Raw genomic sequence first — 21,564 nt, 5'->3', positions numbered from 1 at the left:
AGTCCTTACGCTACTTGGACTCTAGAAATCTCATGTATTTGGTAAAGATCTTCCCTATAAGGAGAAGATCTGTCCACCACATTTCGGACTCTAAAAAGGAGGACTCCTACAAGGAAAAGACTTGGATGCCAAGTCTAAGAGGAAAAACTTTCGACTACTATAAAAGCCTCAATACTCTCACCAAGAAAGGTATGCATTTTTTACCCTCTCTAGCACTCTAGAGTTATGAGAATACTTTCTGACTTGACCTTCGGAGGGTATTTAGCCGGCACCACACCGGTACCCTTTGATAGGTTTTCTCCTTTGTCTTGTGTAGGTTAACGTACGAGCGTGAAGGCATTGTGTGACTCACTGGTGAATTTCTCAACTTCATCATGTAATATAATTGAAATTTATTTACAAAAAATAAATATAATACATGCACTATAAACTATAAAGTTGTGAATTCAGTCTTCATCGGAGGGGAAAATTGTCATTCAATTTGTCACGGTAAACGGCTTGCATCAGCGCTGACGGAAAAGGTTATCTCAACAAGGAGGTCACTACTAACGGAAGGTTACCAAACGCCAGATTTATTTTTTTGGTTTCAAAAAAAGCTTTTCGCTGTATGAAAGCTGAAACAAACGGGCACATGGTTAATAATTTATGTGTAAGAAGTCGGATTCTCGAAAAAAGAAAGAAGAGAAGAAATATGCTGGGTAGTTGTAGACTTGTTTGTAGTACACTATATGAAATAAGAAGTAAAAGGAAATACTAGAAAGTAAAATACCACAATCTTATTGAAGTTTATAACTCCTTTTAATTGGGACTGTGACGTAGTCAGGTGTGATGTAAAGAGCGGTGGTATCATCTTGTCTACCTATAAATACGAGACTAACGCAACACCTTTGTTTTGATCCACTTACTTATTGTCTCAACTTGGATTAGATTGGATTGGTCTTTTATAGTATATTATCTTTGTCTTTGTCTCTCTCTCTCTCTCTCTCTCACTCACTTCATAAACCAGTTCAAGATGAGCTCATTGAGTGCAAAAGATGATTGCCTTGCATGGGCGGCAAGAGACCCATCTGGAGTTTTATCACCTTACAGCTTCAGCCGCAGGTCCTTGTTCCTATTTGTTGGGGACATATTTTTATGTAATTGGCATATCTTTTGACAAAACGCACTTTACTTGTATTTGGGTAAGTCTAAATAGGTTCAAGATGATCATCACAAGTGGTTAAATTGAAGACATGAAGATTACTCAAGAATTGCTTAAGAAAAGTGCAATTTGCAGGTCTCGATACCTTCTTGACAGAAGCTCTATTTGTCGAGATTCATTAAAGCTCGATAGATGTCTCGATCGATCGAGCTTACGGGTTTTCAGATTATAGCCACAACGTTTTTAATCTAAAAGACTATTTGTTTAAGATTTCGTATAATCCTTATTGGACTAGGAAAGCCCAAGGTTTGTGTAAACTTATTTGGAATAGGAGAGCCCATTAAAGCTCCTATTTAAAGGAGGTGAAAAAAGAAAAACCTAACCCTAGAGAGCTTCAAAAGGTTTTCTTTTTGAAACCCTACCCTCCTTCTACAGAAGAAAGAGTTCTTGCTGCATTTCTTGTACGCCTTTGGGTTTTGTAACCAAGCAAAGTCTTTTGCACCAACATTGAAGATCTTATTGGTGTTTCTATGTGAAGCTGCTGCAAATCAACTACAACAATTAAAGGGTTGCTGTGGAGTTAGTCACGTACTAGGATTCGTGCAAAGGAGTAAACCGCGTACTGGGATCCGCGCATCAAATTGGTTAGTCACATACTTGGGAGCCGTGCATCAAAAGGGGAAATTGTCACTACAGATCAAGTTCAATTGGGTATTGGGGTAAGGGTTCAACTGTAGGTTGGTAAGGTACTTGAGATTCCTTTACTTGTAACCGCTTGATTTGATAATAGTGGAGTTTTGGGAGTGGTGCCCTGAAAATTACCCGGTGGGGTTTTTACCGCAAGAGTTTTCCCCATTCGTAAACAAATCACCATGTCTTTTAATTTCCACTGCATATTTAGTTTTTGGTGATTTGTTTGTGCTTCCACGCGTTTGCATGATAAATTGATTAAATAATAACTTGGCTAATTAATTAATTGGTTTAAACACAAGGGGTCATTCAGTTTGTGGCCTATCAAGTGGTATCAGAGCAGGCACACTCTGATTAGGTTTAATCTTTGATGTGTTGATCCATTGACCCTTGTTGTCATGGAAACTCTTGATTGTTTTGATTTGCATGATCTTATGTTGAATGATGATGATGATATTCAAGATGCCTATTGCAAGCTTTATAATTTTTGTATGAAATCTCTTGAATATTCTGCAAAATTAAAAGCTAAATTTAAAAAGGTCGAGCTTGAAAAAGATGATTTGATTACAAAATTGGATGAAGCCAATAATTTGAATGAGAATTTTAAAAATCAAATTTCATCTCAGGTGGACAAAATTAAGAGTTTGGAAGAGCAACTAGTTGAATTTAAAACTGAAGTTGAAAAATTAACTAGTGCCAAACTTGTTGTTGAGCTTAGCTCAAAAGGAAAAGATTTTTATATTCCCCCATTTGAAAAGAATAATGAAGAGTTGAAGGCTAATATTGCTAGGATAGACAAAGGTAAAATTTCTGATATTAACACTGAAGTTTCAAAACCTATGTCTAAAACTCCTCCTAGGTTGAATAAAAATTCTGAATTTGTCCCCACTTGTCATCATTGTCATATTGTTGGTCATATTAGGCCAAATTATCCTAAGTTGTCAACCTCTAAGGTTAGACCTCCTTCTAGGAAGCCAAGTAGCTCTAAAACTACTCATGTTTGTCACTATTATGGTGATTTTGGTCACACTCGCCCTAATTGTTTTAAGTTGTTTCCTCATAAACGAGTGTCCAATAGGTCTTATCCTTTGTCTAAAGGCTCTGTGATAGGCCACAAACTGAATGACCGCTTGTGATTAAACCAATTAATTAATTAGCCAAGTTATTAATTAATCAATTTATCATGCAATTGCGTGGAAGCACAAACAAATCACCAAAAACTAAATATGCAGCGGAAATTAAATAACACGGTGATTTGTTTAAGAATGGGGAAAAACCTCGTAGCAAAAATTCCATCGGGTGATTTTCAGGTCACCACTCCCGAAACTCCACTATTATCAAATCAAGCGGTTACAAGTAAAGGAATCCCAAGTACCTTACCAATCTACAATTGAACCCTTACCTCAAAACCAAATTGGACTTGATCTGTAGTGACAATTTCCACCTTTGATGCACGGCTGCCAAGTACGTGACTAACCAATGAGCAGATCCCAGTACGCAACTTCAAAACATCAACTTAAGGAAGAGAGGTTGGCTGCAAAGTTCTTCAATTTATCCTACACGATGAAGATCAGGAAGAAGCTTGGTCACAAAACCCTTTGGTGCAAATACACAGCAACTTCTTCAGAGAAGATGAACTAGGTCAAGAACTTTGTCTTTGATTACAATTTGCTTGAACAGAGATTGCTCAATGCTTTTGCAACTTGTGTCACCCTTGACGGCTCTTAAAACAATCCTTTTATATGTTTAGGGTTTGGAGAAAAGAAGGTCTAAAAGCATATTCACGGATCTCAAGAAAATCAGATCAGAAAATCTGAAATTATAAATCTCGACAGATAGTAGGTGTCGAGGTAGCTATCGAGCAGGTGTCGAGCTTTAATGAATTTGCATTTCAGCTTGCTTTTTCTTGAACAGACTTGATGACTTCAACACTTGACCTTGAAACCTTATTTCTTGAAGTATTAAAAACACCTAGAACTACCCAATTACAAGTAGAGTGGGTTTTGTCAAAGGATTTAGCCAATTTACATAAATAAGTGACATATGTTCTTAGCAAGTGAAAACACATTTGTCCTAACAATCTCCCCCTTTGGCAATCTGTGACAAAACCACAACAAACAAATGAACATATGAGAAAAGTCATAAATCACTAAACTCATATTCACTTGTTGAATACAATAAAATCTATCCTAACACAAACTCTTGAAAAACTTTGCAAGAAGAGAGTTTATGGCAAGTAGACTTTGACAACCTGTATTTCTAAAACACTTTAAACTCATCAAGGTATCTTGTGTGAAACAGAAATAATAGATTGCATACAAGTATAAAGAACATGTGTATAAAGATAGAAAAGAAACAACACATGAAGAGAGAGGTGAAAGAAACATACATCCATATATAAAGAAAATAAGTACAATAAATGTAAAATTGGTCAAAAGACTTCATATACAAGATCAATGTATCTATAAAGAATAGAAAAGAAAAGATACATCAAAACCTCACTAGATCCCTTAAGAATATCAACACTCCCCCTATCAAAAATGTCCTAGACTAACTCTCCCTCTAAGATGACTACTCTCATAACCCAAAACCACTTCCCCTTTTTGTCACGAGTGACAAAGGGTAGAGTGTCATGTAGACATCTTATCAGTAGAGTTAGCATCTCCATCATCATCATCCAAAGCATCATCATCATCACCATTCTCAGAGTCTGAAGCCGCTGGAGAAGGTGGTGAAGGAGTAGCCTCTAGAGCAAAACCACCCATGGTCACCTGCCGTCGTGCAATACGACCAATACAAACATTCACCTGATACAACTCGGAAGGTGTATTGAGGCGAGCACCCATGCGCTACAGTTGCGCCATGATGTCTCCAAGAGATACATCGCCCGAAGAGGAAGAAGGAGCAGATGTAAGTGGAGCAGATCTGGATAGAGCTGAACAGGAGGGAGGAGTGGAATCCGTCTGTCTCAACCTAAACTGAGCCTCACTACGTTTTACGGTAGCGGCATCTATGGCACAGATGTATGTGAAGTGGTCGGACACAAGAAAAGGAATAGAAAAATGGCGTAGAATCCTCGTGATAACGGAAGGAAAGATAAGCTTATCATGGGACGCCGAATCAAGATGAACATTTATGATAGACAAGATAAAATGAGAGGGAAAATCTATAGTAAGATGCTCTAAAAGAGATAGCAAAAATCGAGCACGAGGCTCTGTGATAGAGTTGTAGTGAGAGAGAGGATGGAGTACAAATGTCATCACCATGTTTAGGAATCTAAGACCTTTAGCAAAAGGCCTACATGATGTATACTGATGCTCACCCTAATCAGCAGGGCACTGACAAAAGGCAGAGATGAGCTTATCTATGGACACAGTCTTCAGACGCTCACAAGAAGGATAGTCAGGAAACTCTATCCTAGGAACCCTAAGCATATCTGCAACTAGCTGCGGTATGATAGGGATGCGTGTACCTCGAACGCGAGTGAAAAAGAGAGGTACTGAACGATCTATCCCATGCATATTGGAGTAAAACTCCTGAATCAGCACAAGAGGACAAGTGACCGAGATGTCACACAGTGACTCCCATCCCCTACTGTGAATGACAGAGGGAAGATCAATGTCGGCGAAGTTTGCCAAAATGACTTGGCATTCCGAATGAACACCTCATCGAGAAAAGTTCTCTGAAAATGCCTTGTGGGCTTCTCCATCACGGAACCGAAGGTTAAGAGGAGCAAAATTAGAAGAAGAGGAAGCTCCAGAACGCAGAAGGATCCGAGCCGGAGTGGATTTATGTTTGGGTGCCATAGACACTACTAGTGTAAAAGAAAGAGAAAGAGATAGAGAGGGAGACAATCAGAAAAGTCCCAACACAGTTCAAATATAGCAAATATTATGAACAAGAAGTACGTATGCATGGGAATGCATGATCATGTGACATGCAAATTAAAAAAAATTATGGGCTCAGCCCAATCTAATCCTACCAGCACACAAACATAGAGCACACATTTAAATGCATGTAAATATCATTCTAATGCACATGAAATGCAATGTATGACATTTTGAAAACATTGAAGTGAAAACCCAACCCAAAATTTCAAGAAAAACTCATTAATTTTGAAAAACCCCAAAAATTTCCAAAAATCCCAAAAACTAGGTTTTAAAACATGAAATGCATGAGAAATGGAGGGAAAAATGAACATACCAAGTGATTGAAACCAAGGGAAGGCCGAAAATCAAGAGGGTTTAAAGATTTGAGTGAGAAAAGGGTGTTTAGGAGATGAACAGCCGGAGACAGATCGAGAGAGATCGAGGGAATGAAGTCCGAATCACGAAAAATCCTCATATAGACACTTCAGTAAATCTCGACAGTTGAGGTGTCGAGAGGTATCGAGGAAGCTATCGAGGAGGTATCGAGAAAAATGGCCGTCGACAGCTGTAGGTATCGATAGGTGTCGAGGAACAAGGAACAGTTTCAAAGCACAGAAGCTCGATCAATCGACCAGGTATCTAGGAGGTATCGAGGAGATAGGAACTTTCTCGATCCATCAGGTGTCGAAGAGGTGTCTAGATTGTGATAAGAAAAAGGCTTGAGAAGCTCGACAGATAACCAAGTATTGAGGAGGTGTCGAGATAAATTGAAAAAGCAGTTTTTCTAGAAGAGAAAAACATAGACATGAATGCAATTCAACATACACCTCAACCATTGATCCAAACAACATATAAGGCTCTCAAACTCATCTCTCAATAAGGAATTAAGCACATGGATCCTTAAAAACACACACACACATACACTAAACAGGTCTAACCAATTTTATTTTTCAAAAACAAATCAAGATAGTTTAGTGAGCATACATTAGCACATGTAAACACTTGTGATGGCCAAATCACATTGTACCTGCACATGTATCAAAAATAGCAAAGAATATTGCGTGTTGTGTGTGAAAAACATCGCAATATTGCATATGTGTATACATGTTATGACGATCTGAGATATTAGAAAATAACTTTAACTCACACACAATCATAACTGTTTGATGGGGACTATCACCTTCGAGGTACTTCTTATAACTCTCACATCTCCTAGAATACACGCTTGCAACCATATTTAAAGCATTTTTAATCTTTTTGCTTTTTATTTTCTTTGCATATTTTCTTTTATTTTTAGTGTATCATACATGGGCATAAAAGGGAGAAAAGAAATACCCAAGATGTTAAGTATTTGACATCGCACTTTTACTATGCCAAAGCATACGAATGTCTTTGACACTGCACTTTTGCTATGCCGAAGCATACACGTGTTTTTTATGATTGGCGAGCAACAGTGGTGAGATGGTTATTTATGTCTTTCTCTTAGGATTTTCTAGTCCTACCCGTCAAAAAGAGTGATACGAGTGTTAAGTTTAAGAGATAACTTAATCTTACTCATCACAAACAAGAGCCATAAAGCTCACTTGCTTAGTTGTGCATAGAGATGCTCATCTAAGCTACAAAAGATACAAAGTATAGAAACTTTGTTTCAATGGCCATCCAAGGTACACAAGTACCAAAGTACACAAAACACACAATATTTTTGTATTTTTCTGATTTTTCAATCTTTTTTATTTTTATATTAAGAACAAAAGTAAACAAAACTGAAAGTAAACACACAAAAACATGTTAAACAAAACAAAGCATAAAACTAGATTGACTAAAAAAAAAAAATGCAAACCACATAAGTAATGCAACAAACAAGAAAAGGAAGAAAAGAAAAGAAAGTGATGAAATCACTTAGAGTCATTTTTCTTCCACACTTTGGAAGAATATTTCCTTTGATTGAACCCTTGAACAGGCGGTGAGGGGGAAGAATTGAAATAGTTCAAGTTCGAAAGGAACATGAGGGCTTTCAGAAGATCTCCAAGAGGAGCAAGAGAGGATTGAAGCTGATTTTGGCTTCCAGATGCTATCATGCCGTTGCTCTGTTGAGTGGCTAGCCACTTATAGCAATTAGGTTGAGTATGACTGGCAACTCCATAATGATGACAGAGATGCTGCTTCTTTTGTTTAGGCTTTTGAGAGTTAGCCTTCTTAGTCCTAGGGTTTTTAGCATCTTTCTTATCTTAATTAGGGGGTGATCCTAAGATAGATTTACCCTTGTTTAAGTTCTTACTAGCTAATTCAGTTTTAACATCAGTGTTCTCAATTTCAGTGTTATTAGCAGGAGAAACAAAAACAATATTACTAGTAGAAGCAGTATTAGAGAAAGAAAGACCATACCCTAAGCATGTTCGATCCGAAGCAGTTTTCTGATTGCTAGCATCTCATCAAGCTTTGCACTTGAAGTCCTCTCCAATTGAGCTCTAACTTGAAGCAGCTCAGCTTTAAGCTTCTTGGTCTTCTCAGCCAAAAAGTTGTTTTCAAACCTCAGTGCTCCAATAGTTTGATTCGCCTCATCAAACTTTGTGGACAACTCTTCACGATCAAGTTCCACATCACTGAGTTTCTTGGTGGCCAGCCTATACAATTTCTCATGTTTCTCAGAGAGATTGTAAAGCTTCTCATAAGCTAAATGGATATTATCTTGATCATCTATTTTCTCAAATTTGGACTCCACCAGTTCTTCTTCTTCATCCACTTCTTCAACAATCCTTTCAATAGGATTGACTGTGGCAGTGAAGGCATTTAAGATTCCATCATTCTCATTGTCGAAATCATTTTCAAGCTCAATGTCACTCAAGGTTGCAGCAAGTGCCTTACTCTTCCCAATGCTCTTGAGATATGTTGGGCATTAATGCTTCATGTGATCAAATCCATGACATCTAAAGCACTTTGGTCCAACCGGAACAGTGTACTTACCGCCATCCTTAGTGTCCTTCTTCCCTTTGTCTTGGCTCTTAAACTGAGAAGAACTGGATTGTCTACGGTCCTTGTCGAAGTTCCTCCCATTGGCATTCTTCATAAACTTCTTAAAATTCCTTGTAATGTAGGACTTCATCTTAGAATCTTTATCATCGGAAGACTCATCTGTATCACTGCTTTTTGCCTTCAAGGCCATGCTCTTGCCTTTACCCGTTTTGCCAATCCTAGATAGTCCTAGCTCGTAGGTCTATAAGTTTTCAACCAGCTCAGCCAAAGGAATTTTGTCAATATCCTTTGATTCTTCTATTGCCGTAATCTTGGCATGGAATCTCTCAGGTAGAGATCTAAGCACCTTCCTTACAACCTTGGGTTCAGGGATGGTTTCCCCAAGATTGAAGGCTGAGTTCACTATGTCCTTTAGCTTGGCATAGAACTCATCAAACGACTCATCCTCCTCCATCTTAATTTCTTCAAAGTTTGTAGTAAGCCTCTGAAGTTTTGAATCTTTGACAGCCTTTGTTCCTTCATAGGTTGTCTAGAGGATGATCCAAGCCTCCTCAGCAGTTTCAGTTGAGGATATCTTCTTGAACTCCTTATTGGTAACTGCGCTAAATAGGGTATTTAACACTCTGCTGTTGAAGTTAGTCGCCTTGATCTTTGCGTCATCCCAATTGGCCGATTCTTCTTTTGGCTTGGTCCAGCCAATCTCTACAACTTGCCACACCTTCTCATCTAAAGACTACAAGAAAGCTCTCATGCGTACTTTCCAGTATGCATAGTTAGTGTCATCAAATAAAAAAGGTATAATTAATAACTGTCCTCTATCCATGACAAGCAGGGGTCAATGGATCAACACAGTAAAGATTAAACCTAATCAGAGTGTGCCCGCTCTGATACCACTTGATAGGCCACAAACTGAATGACCCCTTGTGATTAAACTAATTAATTAATTAGCCAAGTTATTAATTAATCAATTTATCATGCAATTGCGTGGAAGCACAAACAAATTACCAAAAACTAAATATGCAGCGGAAATTAAATAACACTATGATTTGTTTACGAATGGGAAAAAATCTCGCAGCAAAAACCCTACCGAGTGATTTTTAGGTCACCACTCTCGAAACTCTACTATTATCAAATCAAGCGGTTACAAGTAAAGGAATCCCAAGTACCTTACCAACCTACAGTTGAACCTTTACCCCAATACCCAATTGGACTTGATCTGTAGTGACAATTTCCACCTTTGACGCATGGCTCCCAAATATGTGACTAACCAATGAGCGGATCCCAGTACGCGACTTCAAAACACCAACTTAAGGAAGAGAGGTTGGCTGCAAAGTTCTTCAGTTCATCCTACACGATGAAGATCAGGAAGATGCTTGGTCACAAAACCCTTTGGTGCAAATACATAGCAACTTCTTCAGAGAAGATGAACTAGGTCAAGAACTTCGTCTTTGATCACAATTTGTTTGAACAGAGATTGCTCAATGCTTTTGCAACTTGTGTCATCCTTAACGGCTCTTAAAAAAATCATTTTATATGTTTAGGGTTTAGAGAAAAGAAGGCCCAAAAGCATATTCACGGATCTCAAGAAAATCAGATCATAAAATCTGAAATTATAAATCTCGACAGATAGCAAATGTCGAGGTAGCTATCGAACAGGTGTCGAGCTTTAATGAATTTGCACTTTAGCTTGCTTTTTCTTGGACAGACTTGATGACTTCAACACTTAACCTTGAAACCTTGTTTCTTGAAGTATTAAAAACACCTAGAACTACCCAATTACAAGTAGATAGCTACCTAATTGCTCAATGCTTTTGCAACTTGTGTTACCCTTGACGGCTCTTAAAACAATCATTTTATATGTTTAGGGTTTGGAGAAAAGAAGGCCCAAAAGCATATTCACGGATCTTAAAAAAATCATTTCAGAAAATCTGAAATTATAAATCTCGACAGATAGCAGGTGTCAAGGTAGCTATCGAGCAGGTGTCGAGTTTTAATGAATTTGCACTTCAGCTTGCTTTTTCTTGGACAGATTTGATGACTTCAACACTTGACCTTGAAACCTTATTTCTTGAAGTATTAAAAACACCTAAAACTACCCAATTACAAGTAAAGTGTGTTTTGTCAAAGGATTTAGCCAATTTACATAAATAAGTGACATATGTTCTTAGCAAGTGAAAACACATATGTCCTAATACTCTGTATCTATTATTGGTGAGTTATTAAAAGCTTTGAGTTTTTTGACTCAATTTCAGGGGAATTCTAATTCCTCTATGTCCTTTAGTAATCATACTAAGACACGTGCTTTTTCATCTTCACGGCTAAAGACTTGTGTTGTGTAGGTGATAAAGGATCCTAAGACTTAATTGTCTATTCTGTTTGTTTTCTGCTTTATTTCTTTCTATCTAAAGTTGGACTTTCTTTCTTGATTTATTATTATTTTTTTTGGAATCATGCTTTCATGCATTTGCATCTAGTTTTATGCATTACTTTGCTTTGTTTAACATTTTTTTTTTTTTTTTTTTTCCAGTTTTGTTTATTTTGTTTTTTTGATATAAAAATTAAAAAAAAAATTGAAAAATACAAAAACAGTATGTGTTTTGTGTACTTTGGTACTTGTGTACCTTGGATGGCCAATGAAACAGAGTTTTTTAAACTTTGTATCTCTTGTAACTTAGATGAGCATCTCTATGCACAACTAAGCAAGTGAGCTTTGTGGCTCTTGTTTGTGATGAGTAATATTAAGTTATCTCTTGAATTTAACACTCGTATCACTCTTTTTGACGGGTAGGACTAGAAAATCTTAAGAGAAAGGCATAAATAACCATCTCATCACTGTTGCCCGCCAATCATAATATGACACTTGTATGCTTCGGCATAGCAAAAGTGCAGTGTCAAAGACATTCGTATGCTTCGGCATAGCAAAAATGCGATGTCAAATGCTTAACATCTTGGATATTTTTTTTCTCTCTCTTATATGCCCATGTATGGTATGCTAAAATAAAAGAAAATATACAAAGAAAATAAAAAGCAAAAAGATTAAAAAAATGCTTTAAATATGGTTGCAAGCGTGTATTCTAGGAGATGTGGGAGTTATAGGATGTACCTCGAATGTGATAGTCACCATCAAACATTTATGATTGTGTGTGAGTTAAAGTTATTTTCTCATATCTCAGATCGTCATAACATATATACACATATCCAATCTTGCGATGTTTTTCACACACAACATGCAATATTCTTTGATATTTTTGATACATGTGCAGGTACAATGTGATTTGGCCATCACAAGTGTTTACATGTGCTAATATATGCTCACTAAACTGTCTTGACTTGTTTTTGAAAAATAAAATTGGTTAGACTTGTTTAGTGTGTGTGTGTGTGTGTTTTTGAGGATCCATGTGCTTAAATTTTTGTTGAGAGACGATTTTGAGAGCTTTATATGTTGATTGGATGAATGGTTGAGGTGTATGTTAGATTGCATTCATGTCTGTGGTTTTCTCTTTTCGAAAAACTGCTTTTTACTGCAAGTTCGACACCTCCTCAACATCTGGTGGATCAATCGAGAAAGTTTCTGACCTCTCGATAACTTCTCGACACCTGGTCGATCGATCGAGCTTCTGTTCTTGTGTCTTTGCCTTCTTTCTTGACACTTGTCTCGACACCTCTCGATCGATCGAGATTCTCTTGCATGCATTTCATTTTTTTGTTTTGCATTTTTTTATGTCCATAGCATCTTGTTATTCTTTTTCTTGTAGGTCTATGGTTCCTTGTTCTCCTCGTTTCCCTCTTTGTCAGTTTTCTGTTTGTCTTCTGTCATGTCTTTTGGCTTTTTATGCCCTTTGACAATCGTGTCAAAAAGGGGAAGAAATTTGAGAATTGAATGTCATTCCTCAGGGGGAGTAATAAACTTAGGGGGAGAACTTCATGTTAAAGGGAAGAATGTTTTTGATGTAACTAACTAAGGGGGAGAATTAGTTTGATACACATTGATATTGACATATATTTTGTGTTATGTATCTTTTGGTTTTGTAACCATTTACATACATCATGTGTTGTTTCTATATTTGACGATGATGTATGTGTTTCATTCTTTATCTCACATGTGTTGTTTCTTTTCTCTCTTTATACACATGTTTCTTGTTTATTTAACTTGTCATTATTTTCCACATGGTACCTTGATGTGTTTTGTTTAGTGTCTTTCAGGAAAGACAAGTTAAAGCCAAGTCAAGATTTCGAACCTTCTTCTTGCAGCAACTTCCAAGGTTCAGATCTTTTAGACTAGGCTTATTTATTTTGTAATCTTGAGTAGAATGTATTCTAGGACATTCAATGTACTCTTGTGGTTTTGTCATGGATTGCCAAAGGGGGAGATTGTTGGGGACATATTTTTATGTAATTGGCATATCCTTTGACAAACGCACTTTACTTGTATTTGGGTAAGTCTAAGTAGGTTCAAGATGATTATCACAAGTGGTTAAATTGAAGACATGAAGATTACTCAAGAAATGCTCAAGAAAAGCGCAATTTGCAGGTCTCGATACATTCTCGACAGAAGCTCTATCTGTCGAGATTCATTAAAGCTCGATAGATGTCTTGATCGATCGAGCTTACGGGTTTTCAGATTATAGCCACAACGTTTTTAATCTAAAAGGCTATTTGTTTAAGGGTTCGTATAATCCTTATTGGACTAGGAAAGCCCAAGGTTTGTGTAAACCTATTTGGAATAGGAGAGCCCATTAAAGCTCCTATTTAAAGGAGGTGGAAAAAGAAAAACCTAACCCTAGAGAGCTTCAAAAGGTTTTATTTTTGAAACCCTACCCTCCTCCTACAGAAAAAAGAGTTCTTACTGCGTTTCTTGTACACCTTTGGGTTTTGTAACCAAGTAAAGTCTCTTGCACCAACATTGAAGATCTTGTTGGTGTTTCTATGTGAAGTTGCTGCAAATCAACTACAACAATCAAAGGGTTACTGTGGAGTTAGTCGCGTACTGGGATTCATGCAAAGGAGTAAGCCGCGTACTGGGATCCGCGCATCAAATTGGTTAGTCACATACTTGGGGGCCGTGCATCAAAAGGGGGAACTGTCACTACAGATCAAGTTCAATTGAGTATTGGGGTAAGGGTTCAACTGTAGGTTGATAAAGTACTTGAGATTCCTCTACTTGTAACCGCTTGATTTGATAATAGTAGCGTTTCAGGAGTGGTGACTAGAAAATCACTCGGTGGGGTTTTTGTCTCAAGGGTTTTCCCCATTCGTAAACAAATCATCGTGTCTTTTAATTTTCGCTGCATATTTAGTTTTTGGTGATTTGTTTGTGCTTCCACACGTTTGCATGATAAATTGATTAATTAATAACTTGACTAATTAATTAATTGGTTTAATCACAAGGAGTCATTCAATTTGTGGCCTATCATTATTTTTACTTTTCTTCATTTTTTCCATTTGGTTGTACTAGTCAAATTTTCATAATGCGTTTGGATGTGGCTTTTGTTTGAAAGCTAATTTGCAAAGTTGATTAAACTATAGCTATTCCTAAAATAAGTGAGACTTGAAAAAAATATATATACATAAGCAAATAAAGCTAAATGGAAAATGGGTGATATCATGTTTTTAATAAAAAATGAATAGGGCTCCTACTTTGATGTTTGTTTGAGGTTTGGAACTTTGAGAATGCCTTGCAGAGTTGCAGGTCATATACTCTTGCTTATACTCATGTTTTGCTTCCTAATTAAAGTCCTTATCTTGATGTTTATCCAATTAGTAGTCATATAATGTCCTATGAAGCATGGATTAGTGGTCAAGTTCACTTCTTGACACAAATTTGTATATGGTAGAACATAAGTGGGTACTAGACCTGAAGATTCCTTTCTTGACAAGAATAAGGCTGCGTTTGTTTTGGGTGAAATTCATTTCCAGAAATGGTTTTCAAAGTTTTCGGGTGTTTGGTTGCGCTGGAAAATGCAATTTTCCGGAAATCATTTTCACTTCAAATGAGTTCCGGAAAATGGAGAGAAAGAGAGAGCATGAAGACAGAGAGAGGGAAAGAGAGAAAGAGAGCACCGCCGTCGCTGAAGAACCGCGCCTCGCCGAAGAACCGCTCCTCGCACTGCGCCTCGCACCGCGCCGCCTTCGCACCGCGCCTCGCCGAAGAACCGCTCCTCGCACCGCACCTCGCACCGCACCGCCTTCGCACTGCGCCTCGCCTCGCCGAAGAACCGCTCCTCGCACTGCACCGCGCCTCGCACCGCACCGCCTTCGCACCGCACCTCACCGTGAACCCAGCGCTCGATCTCGATCTCGATCTCGATCCCCGAAGAACCCAGCGTGCGCCTCACCGTCGATCGTCAATCGTCGTCGCCGCGCCTCTTCCTCTTCCTCGATCTCTCAGCTCTTTTTTTTTTTTTTTTTTTTTTTTTTGCTGTTGTTGTTTTTTTTTTTTTTTTTTATGAACTGATTATTGTTGTTGTTATTGTTGTTGTTGTTGTTGTTGTTGTTGTTGTTGCGTTTGCCGGAATTTGTTGTTGTTGTTGTTGTGGCCGGAATTTGTTGTAGGAAAATAGCATTTTCCTAATTGAACCAAACACATGAAAATATTTTCCACACCAATTTTCATAATACAACCAAACACTTAAAAATATTTTCCTTTTCCGGAAAATAGCATTTCCGGAAAATATGTATTTTCCGGAAAATATTTTACACGAAACAAACACAGCCTAAAAGAAACAAATGAGAAGAAACGCTAAATGTGCTTGAAAGCACAAACATATCGATCTTTTTATACATTATGTTATTTTCTTGAGGTGCTTCTATTCTCTTATATATTCATAATGGAAATGATTTGCTTAAGTTAATTTTAAAAAAGTAGAAGCAATTTGCTTAAGTTGGTGAAATTATTAAAAAAGTTACCAGGAAATGAGCTATATATCTTCATCTTTCATACCATTGGTTGACATAATGATCCCATACATGAGTTCCTCTATGATTTTAAGAACTACATATGATTAAATTATACTTATAAGTTTTTATAACATATTCTGATTATGAATGGATCCTGGGAAATTTTATTCAGGCTGTTGGTAGTGACGATTATGCTGATTTACTTTCGACCAGGAATTTACATGGGAATTCAAAGTATCCTTTAGTGCCTGGGTAAGAGCATTCACATCAGCATGTGTATTTTACACATCTATTTTTACATTAAAAACCTACTTTTTCTATTTTACACATCTACTTTTACAAAACACCTACATCAATTCATTTATTTTACACGTTATTCCAATAAAATATACATTATACTCTATTTTTTTATTATTTCTCACCAACCACTCACTTAAATACGCGCCCTCTCTCTCTCCAAACCCATTTTCTGATTTCTCACTCTCTCACTGTCTCTCTCTCTCCCTCTCTCCATCTCTCTGGCCTTCCTCCCGAATCGCAAAAAGCCATATCTCCTCGCCGCGCCGCTCCGCTCCGCTCAGCTTCGCTCCGAGCCGATCCGATCCACCAAACGCCGCGCCACTCCGCTCCGCTCAGCTTCGCTCCGATTCGCTCCACTCCGCTCCGATCTGCTCCGCTCCACTCCGCTTCGCTCCGATCCGCTCCGATCCACCAAACGCCGCGCCGCTCCGCTCAGCTTCGCTCCGATCCGCTCCGCTCCACTCCGCTTCGCTCCGATCCGATCCGATCCGATCCGCTCCGATCCACCAAACGCTATATCTCCGCTCCGATCCAGCAAACCCCATATCTCCGATATCCGCTCCGATTCACGGTCAGCTCCGATCTCCGCTCCGATCCACCAAACGCCAGTTCTCCGATCTCCGCTCCGATCTACGCTCCACTCCGATCTCCGCTCTGATCCACCAACGCCACATCTCCGATCTACGCGCCGCTCCATCAACGAGCTCCGATCGTTCCAGTCAAGCTCCGATCAGTATCTTTGTTGTTTGTCTGTGTGGGTTTGCTTCTGTGTGGGTGTGTTTGTGTATCTCGTGTTTTTTTTTTTTTTAGCAAGTGAATCTGTGTTGATCAGAGCTGTGTGTGGATGTGTTTGTGTGTGAGAGAGTGTTTGTGTGTATCTGAGGAAAAAGAAAGATGAGAAGTGGTGAGGTTGTTGAGCCCGGAGAAGAGAGAGAAAAAAGGGAGCGAAAAAAAAATTAATAAACTAATCTATACATGAGCTACAGTAGCCGTGTAAATTTACACGGTTACTGTAGCTCGTGTATAGATATACACGATTTTAGCTATTTTTAGAGGGACTGATGGAGTCTAATTTTGAGCCAAAATGTGTAAAAACAACTTTTTTTTCTATTTTACATGATTTTAAATACACTGATGTGAATGCTCTAAGTGGACCAATTGTATACCATTAGTAGTCCTAGTCTTAGCTATCCTTGAACTGATGTATTCTTGCTGTTGTTACTAAGAACAATAATAAATAAATAAATAAATTGAATTTCATAATATTTAAAACATCATTTAAATAATAATAATTCACATAAATTAGAATTTATTAGAATAGTTGAGAGATGTTATTGCACTAAGTACAGACATAACATGATAAATAATTTACCGTCAATTCATAATTTTTTAGATGATGGAATTGAGGTGTAAACCATGTCATTATCTTAAGACGATATATGCCGTTTATGTGATTTTCGGTATAATAAACTAAGGACATTCTAGCCTTTTGCCCCTAATTGTTTTTTTATTTAGCAATTTGCCCTAATTTTGAAACTATATAGGGATATGCCCCTGTTTCAATTCTCGATTACCCTAAAATCGAGTTTCAATGAAATACTCGATTTGTAGAAAATCGAGTTATGCCCAATCAAACTTTAAAAACAAAAAAAAACAAAAAAAATTTGCATGTAACTCGAGCTTAGGGAAATCGAGTTCCATGCAAAAAATTTTTACAAGTGTGATCGCCCAATATTTAGGGAGACCTATAGCGGCGTTTTTAAGCCCTATAGTGACGTTTTTAAGCCATATAGTGACGTTTTTCTGGAAATTTTTTTTATATCAGGTTGCAGTGGCCCTATAGTGGCGTTTTTTAATCCCTATAGTGGCGTTTTTCTGGAAAATTTTTTTATACTAGGTTTCAGTGGTCCTATAGCGGCGTTTTTTATCCCTATAGTGATATTTTTAAGCCCTATAGTGACATTTTGGAACTCGATTTCCACTTACTCGAGTTTCATGATTTTTTTTTTTTTTTTTTTAAGTTTGATCGGGCATAACTCGATTTTAGGTTTATCGAGTATCGAAACAGGGGTACGCACCTATATAGTTTCGAAATAAGGGCATTTTGCCAATTAAAAAAATAAAAGGGGGTAAAATGCCAGAATGTCCAATAAACTAATAACATTATGCGTGCTGTAACTGAGAATACAATAATTCCACCATTTTTCTGATTATTTTTACAAGTCTACACCACTTATAAGATATAAAACTCTTTACTATCTTTTACCCATAAAAATAATATATGAAAAACACATATTCTCAACAGAAGTGAAAAATGATCAAAAAGGTTTTTAAAAATAGCTAATGCCTAGCAAGGGTCAAAGGGAAAAAATTGACCGCATTATGTTTTTGACACTTGCAAAACTCGGTCATTGAATATTACCCACTGGTCTATATATAGGCCATTGGGTAATATTCTATTATATATATATATATATATATATATAGTAAAGGGTACTTGCCAATTAGATGAATAGTTAGCAATAAAGTTTCCTTTTATTGCTTTGACCAATTGAATCTATTGTGAGAAACAGATTGGTATTTTACATTTTTTTTTTTGGCGTGCGATAATAACACTTATTATTATACCAAAACACTAATCGATTTTACATTTTTCTAACGTTAAACCTTTGAAAAAACATTCGGCAAAGTAAAAGATTTACTAAGGAAAATATTCCAAATAGTTTTAAAGGCTCCAACGTATGGAAAATTTAGCTGAACAATATGCATTGATTTAGCCAACTCATAATAGGAAAGGCATCGAAGAAAGAAAACTGATTTCTATTAAGTCACTTTCAAAATATTTTAATCTTTATAAAACTATTCCAACACTTCCTCCTTCAATAAAATTTTTACTTATAAAAACAAACAAAAAAACTATCCCTGAACTGATTTATCTATACTTGCACACTAGACATGAGATTGCAGGAATTGTGAAAGAGGTTGGTTCCAATGTTCACCGCTTCAAAGTTGGTGACCATGTTGGAGTGGGTACCTATGTCAACTCATGCAGAAGTTGCGCGTGTTGTAATGATGGACAAGAAATTAATTGCGCAAAAGGACCAGTTTTCACCTTTAATAGGAAAATGACCACTTTTCTTGCTTCACTCTATACTCCACTAATAAATGCTTGCCACGTGTTCACTTAATTAATTAAATACTACTATTAATTAATAATTGTAGTAATAATAAGTCAATAATGATAATATTTAATTAATTATGTGAACACGTGGTAAGTATTTATTGGTGGAGTATAGAGTAGAACAAAAAAAGTGAGACAGAAGATTTGGACTCGAACACGGATGGTAGTATTACCCAAGGAGGATATTCCAGTTACATTGTTGCCCATGAAAGGTAAGGATTCTCTAATGCTACTGCATTCAGTTCCTTGATTTTCCTTTACATACAAAAATTCACAGTTACATTAGTATATGGTATTCAAATATAAGTCTCTTAACCTTATGAAGCACTTCCTAAAATAAGAAGTGTCTTGGTTCATACTAATCGGAGTTAATTTGACCTTGTGGAAGTTTGTGTCAATTCATTTCATCATTTTGTAGAGGTGATAAAAGGGTGTTACATGGAGATTGTAGATTTTGGCGGTCAGGTAAGGCTTCCCAAGGGGCCTAAGTCTTTGGCAAATTCGCAAGTTTCTGAACATAAGCTACATGCCACCACATATGTGGCTAGGTTTATAAACAGTTCCATCATACTAGCTGTTCTCTCTCTCCCCCTCCTTCCAATTTATGACATATTTGTATATTCTTGTACATTGTTTCAATTCTTTGAATTCTCAATCTTTTACTTGGTACTATAGAGTCTTCAATGAAGGCAATCAAGGATGGGTGTTCAAATCAATATATAGATCTTGCTTATGGTTGGGCTTTTAGAGCTTGCATTTATATTTTGCATGCCATTAGGAAAAGAAGATAATTATCATTTCTATGTTACGGTTCTAAAATAGTCAATAGCAACCGTAGTTTCGTGAAGCAACTTTAAGATTTTGGGATTGAGAAATGAGAATCTGATGTGATAATTTTGATCTATTGAATTATACTCGGGAATTTGCCGAGTTTTTCACGCAGGTTAAAGTAAATCAGTTCAGTTTTGGCCTTGAAAATGAAGGTACTGCTTCAGGATACCTGACAACTATCCATTGGCTTCAGCAGCTCCTCTACTTTGTGCTGGAATTACTGTGTACGCTCCCATGGTGCATCACAAAATGAACCAACCTGGTAAATCTCTAGGAGTGATTGGGCTTGGAGGTCTTGGTCACATGGCAGTGAAGTTTGGAAAGGCTTTTGGGTTGAACGTAACAATTTTCAGCACTAGTGTATCCAAGGAAGAGGAAGCCCTGAGTGTGCTTGGTGCGAACAGATTTGTGGTCTCATCTGACCAAGAGCAGATGAAGGTAGATTTACAAAAAAACTTCTTATAGACCATCTGTTGCCCTGTTCATGTAAGCAACGCTGAAATTGATGAACCGTCTTTAAGTTTTGTTGGATTGATTGTTGCCATGTTGTTGTAGGCTCTGGCTAAGTCATTTGACTTTATAATTGACACAGCATCTGGTGATCACCGATTTGGTCCCTACATGTCACTGTTGAAGACTGCTGGCGTTCTAGCCCTGGTGGGGTTCCCAAGGGAAGTCAAATTCAGTCCTGCAAGCCTTAATTTAGGTACTTAGACAATTTCTAGATTAGAAAATTTTTTGAGATTAAAGAACTCTTTAGTTTGATAGTGTTACCTTAACAGGTTTTGAACACACAAATTTTAATGAATTGCATGCGTTGACCTTTTTGCAGGTAATAAAACCATTTCTGGTAGTTTAGTAGGTGGTACAAAGGTGACCCAAGAAATGATTGACTTCTGCACTGCTCACAAAATATACCCAAGCATAGAAGTAAAATCCCAATTCAGTGTGCAAATGAAGCTCTTGTGAGGCTAATAAAGAAAGATGTGAAGTACCGTTTTGTTATAGATATTGAGAACTCCTTGAAATAATACTGATAAAGAAACAAGGAATTCCTCCTCTCAAAAGCATACAGTGATTTGCAATTGTTCTTTTTTGGATGGCGGGCATTTAATTCTATTAACAAGCATTTGGTGTTGCTCTTCTGCATCATGTAATAGCCTGAAATAAGTGAATAGGTCATTGAGTGGTTTTGTGAGAAATGGCTTAATAAAAAGATTTTTGTATCATTGTCTTAGGTCCTTGAGTAGTGTTGTGAGAAATGGATTAATAAAAGTTAGAAGTATGGACTTTTAAACTGTTGTGTTTTTGTATTCTTGTCTTTACTTGCGCAGCAGTCTCTACTTGCAGGGAATATGTCATTTTGCTTGGGAGTTCTTTATTTTATTTTGTTTCCGAAGACCAAACTGAAAAATCCATCAACTAGAATATCTTTGTTTAACACTCAATACGCTAAGGGGGCTTTTGGTTTGCTGTGATGTGCCCTTGATGTGATGCTCATTATGATCAATAATGTTAAAAAGTGGTTTTCCATGCTATGTAGAGTGCTGAACTAGTGATTGAAGACATGGTTGTTTTTCTTATCTCATAATTTAGTCTAAAATTCCAGCTTCCAACACATTGAAGCCCCACTGCCATCACGTTATTAGTATGATTAGTATGATAATCATCGTTCATCACTT

The 21,564-nt window shown here is 37.2% G+C and overlaps 1 protein-coding gene across 1 annotated transcript; it reads left to right on the top strand.

The window, feature by feature from the left end:
• The first annotated feature begins 1,012 nt into the window (after window positions 1–1,012).
• Window positions 1,013–20,851, top strand: LOC111984723 (probable cinnamyl alcohol dehydrogenase 1). The gene is made up of 7 exons (XM_024016343.1): window positions 1,013–1,117; window positions 15,743–15,822; window positions 18,824–18,991; window positions 19,201–19,263; window positions 20,035–20,320; window positions 20,438–20,588; window positions 20,715–20,851. Exons 1-7 carry the CDS (start codon window positions 1,013–1,015, stop codon window positions 20,849–20,851), a joined length of 990 nt encoding a protein of 329 aa, XP_023872111.1.
• The last annotated feature ends 713 nt before the right edge of the window (window positions 20,852–21,564 follow it).

This window comes from Quercus suber, unplaced genomic scaffold (genome assembly GCF_002906115.3).
Source record: "Quercus suber isolate HL8 unplaced genomic scaffold, Cork oak 2.0 scaffold_399, whole genome shotgun sequence".
NCBI classification, from domain to species: Eukaryota; Viridiplantae; Streptophyta; class Magnoliopsida; order Fagales; family Fagaceae; genus Quercus; species Quercus suber.
The sequence above is the reverse complement of the archived record's forward strand: the minus strand, read 5'-3'. Positions and strand labels throughout refer to the sequence as shown.

Excerpts from the sequence above, each read along its gene's own strand:
- LOC111984723 (XM_024016343.1), top strand. The coding sequence starts at position 1,013 with ATGAGCTCATTGAGTGCAAAAGATGATTGCCTTGCATGGGCGGCAAGA. Across the intron at positions 1,118-15,742 it reads GCAGGTCCTTGTTCCTATTT|GCTGTTGGTAGTGACGATTA; the intron begins GTTGGGGACATA and ends AATTTTATTCAG. Across the intron at positions 20,589-20,714 it reads TCCTGCAAGCCTTAATTTAG|GTAATAAAACCATTTCTGGT; the intron begins GTACTTAGACAA and ends ACCTTTTTGCAG.